This window comes from Bactrocera tryoni, unplaced genomic scaffold (genome assembly GCF_016617805.1).
Source record: "Bactrocera tryoni isolate S06 unplaced genomic scaffold, CSIRO_BtryS06_freeze2 scaffold_120, whole genome shotgun sequence".
NCBI classification, from domain to species: domain Eukaryota; kingdom Metazoa; phylum Arthropoda; class Insecta; order Diptera; family Tephritidae; genus Bactrocera; species Bactrocera tryoni.
In genome coordinates, this window is record NW_024395835.1 from 1,232,775 (window position 1) to 1,234,376 (window position 1,602).

General features: G+C 45.8%; 1 protein-coding gene across 1 annotated transcript; it reads right to left on the reverse strand.

The window, feature by feature from the left end:
* Positions 1–270: 270 nt before the first annotated feature.
* On the reverse strand, positions 271–996 carry LOC120780002. Its single transcript, XM_040112287.1, has 2 exons — positions 604–996; positions 271–546 (listed from the first exon to the last, which is right to left on the reverse strand). Exons 1-2 carry the CDS (start codon positions 994–996, stop codon positions 271–273), a joined length of 669 nt encoding a protein of 222 aa, XP_039968221.1.
* Between the last annotated feature and the right edge of the window lie 606 nt (positions 997–1,602).

A 1,602-nucleotide genomic window follows, 5' to 3' on the forward strand; every position in this document is an offset into this window, starting at 1 on the left:
GTTGCTTAGCCTAAATCTTAAAACTAATGGAATAAAACAGTTGAAATGGAAGTATACAGGTATGTACAAAAAGAGGTCAGTAATTCATTTTGTATGGTAATAGATTAAGGTAAGTATGTTTCATATTATAAGAGTAAGTAAATGAAAAGAAAACTTTTTAATTCAAATATAATATTTCAAAAATGTATTTAAGTTTAACTTAATTAAAATGTCTTTCGTTTTAGCTGTGGACATAAGTCACTTGACGCAACACCGGCCGCCTTGACAGGATCAGGATCCTTCAACTTCCATGGGCAGTAATGCGAGTTTGTGAATTGGGCGCTTAATGGTGCCCGCCTTGGTTGCCACGTCTGCCATTCGTACCTTGCCGTTTTTGCCTTCGACGGTTGCGACGACGCGTCCGAGTACCCACTGCTGTGGCGGCACGTTGTCCTCGTGGACGAGGACGAGGTCGTTGACATGCAGATTTCGTGTGGGGTGCAGCCACTTATTGGGATCCTGAAGGCCCGTCATGTAGGTTTTGAACCACTGTCGCCAAAACTGTTGCTTGAGACAGGAAACAAGTTGCCATCTCTCGCAGCAACGAATTAGGTCCGTTGGCACTTGTGCTGGTGGCAGTGCTCGCAGACGGCAACCGATTAGAAGGTGCGCTGGAGTTAGTGCTTCTCCGTCGTTGGGGTCCTGTCCCAACGGTGCTAGGGGACGAGAATTCAAAACGGCCTCCACTTCGGCCAGTAGTGTTGAGAGCTCTTCCGTCGTGAGTAGAGCGTTGCCGAGTGCGCGAACGATGAGATGCTTGGAGGACTTCACGGCCGCCTCCCATAATCCGCCGAAGTGCGGCGCCCTGGGTGGTATAAAGCCGAAGCTGAAACTTTTTTCGGCCGAGAACCCCATTAGTTCTGGGACTTGCGCTAGGAATGCCTCCTTCAGCTCGCGCAGCTTGCGGTCGGCGCCGACAAAGTTGGTTGCGTTGTCGCTAAATACTTTCTGTTGCATCGTAAAGCTCGAAGTCTTTCAACTGGCAAATTTGCCATTATTTGGGCTTGCAACTTCGGCTTGTAATGAAAGCAGTGTGTACAATTTCTTACGGTTCTAATGCAAGCTTCTCTGGCATTAATTAGCCACATGCGTTCTCGAATAAGCGCAACCAACGCTTTTGTCCCAGCGTGGTGATTTCGAAAGTGCAGGAACCGTAAGCAAGTGATAACGAAATGCGAATTTTTATTCACTAATAATGGGAATTTGGCATCGTATGGGAGAGGTGCATTTAATAGGCGACCTCCTACTTGGATTAATTTAAAAGAAAGCGACGTATCCGAGTACTCATACAAGAACGGGTTGAGTTTTTGCAAGTTGGCGGGTAGCGTCGTGCCTTTAGCCAGTTTTTGAATTTCGCTCGCAAACTCAGAATGTTTAGTCACCTGGACAATTTTCAAAAAACGCAAGTTTAATTCGTTTGCAGTCAGAGCTCTGTGGGAAGAGCATTTTTGGTCGTCTGATCCATCGTAATAAATATGCGACCACACGAAGCACCTTTTGATGAGAAGAGAATTTTTCAATCAGCTCCATTATAGTGTTATCCTTCACATTTGCAGAAAATGT

Bases quoted from the DNA above. Each gene is read 5' to 3' on its own strand.
- LOC120780002 (XM_040112287.1), bottom strand. From the start codon at position 996: ATGCAACAGAAAGTATTTAGCGACAACGCAACCAACTTTGTCGGCGCC. The intron at 547-603 runs GTGCCAACGGAC...TCCTGTCTCAAG, and splicing joins GAGCACTGCCACCAGCACAA to CAACAGTTTTGGCGACAGTG.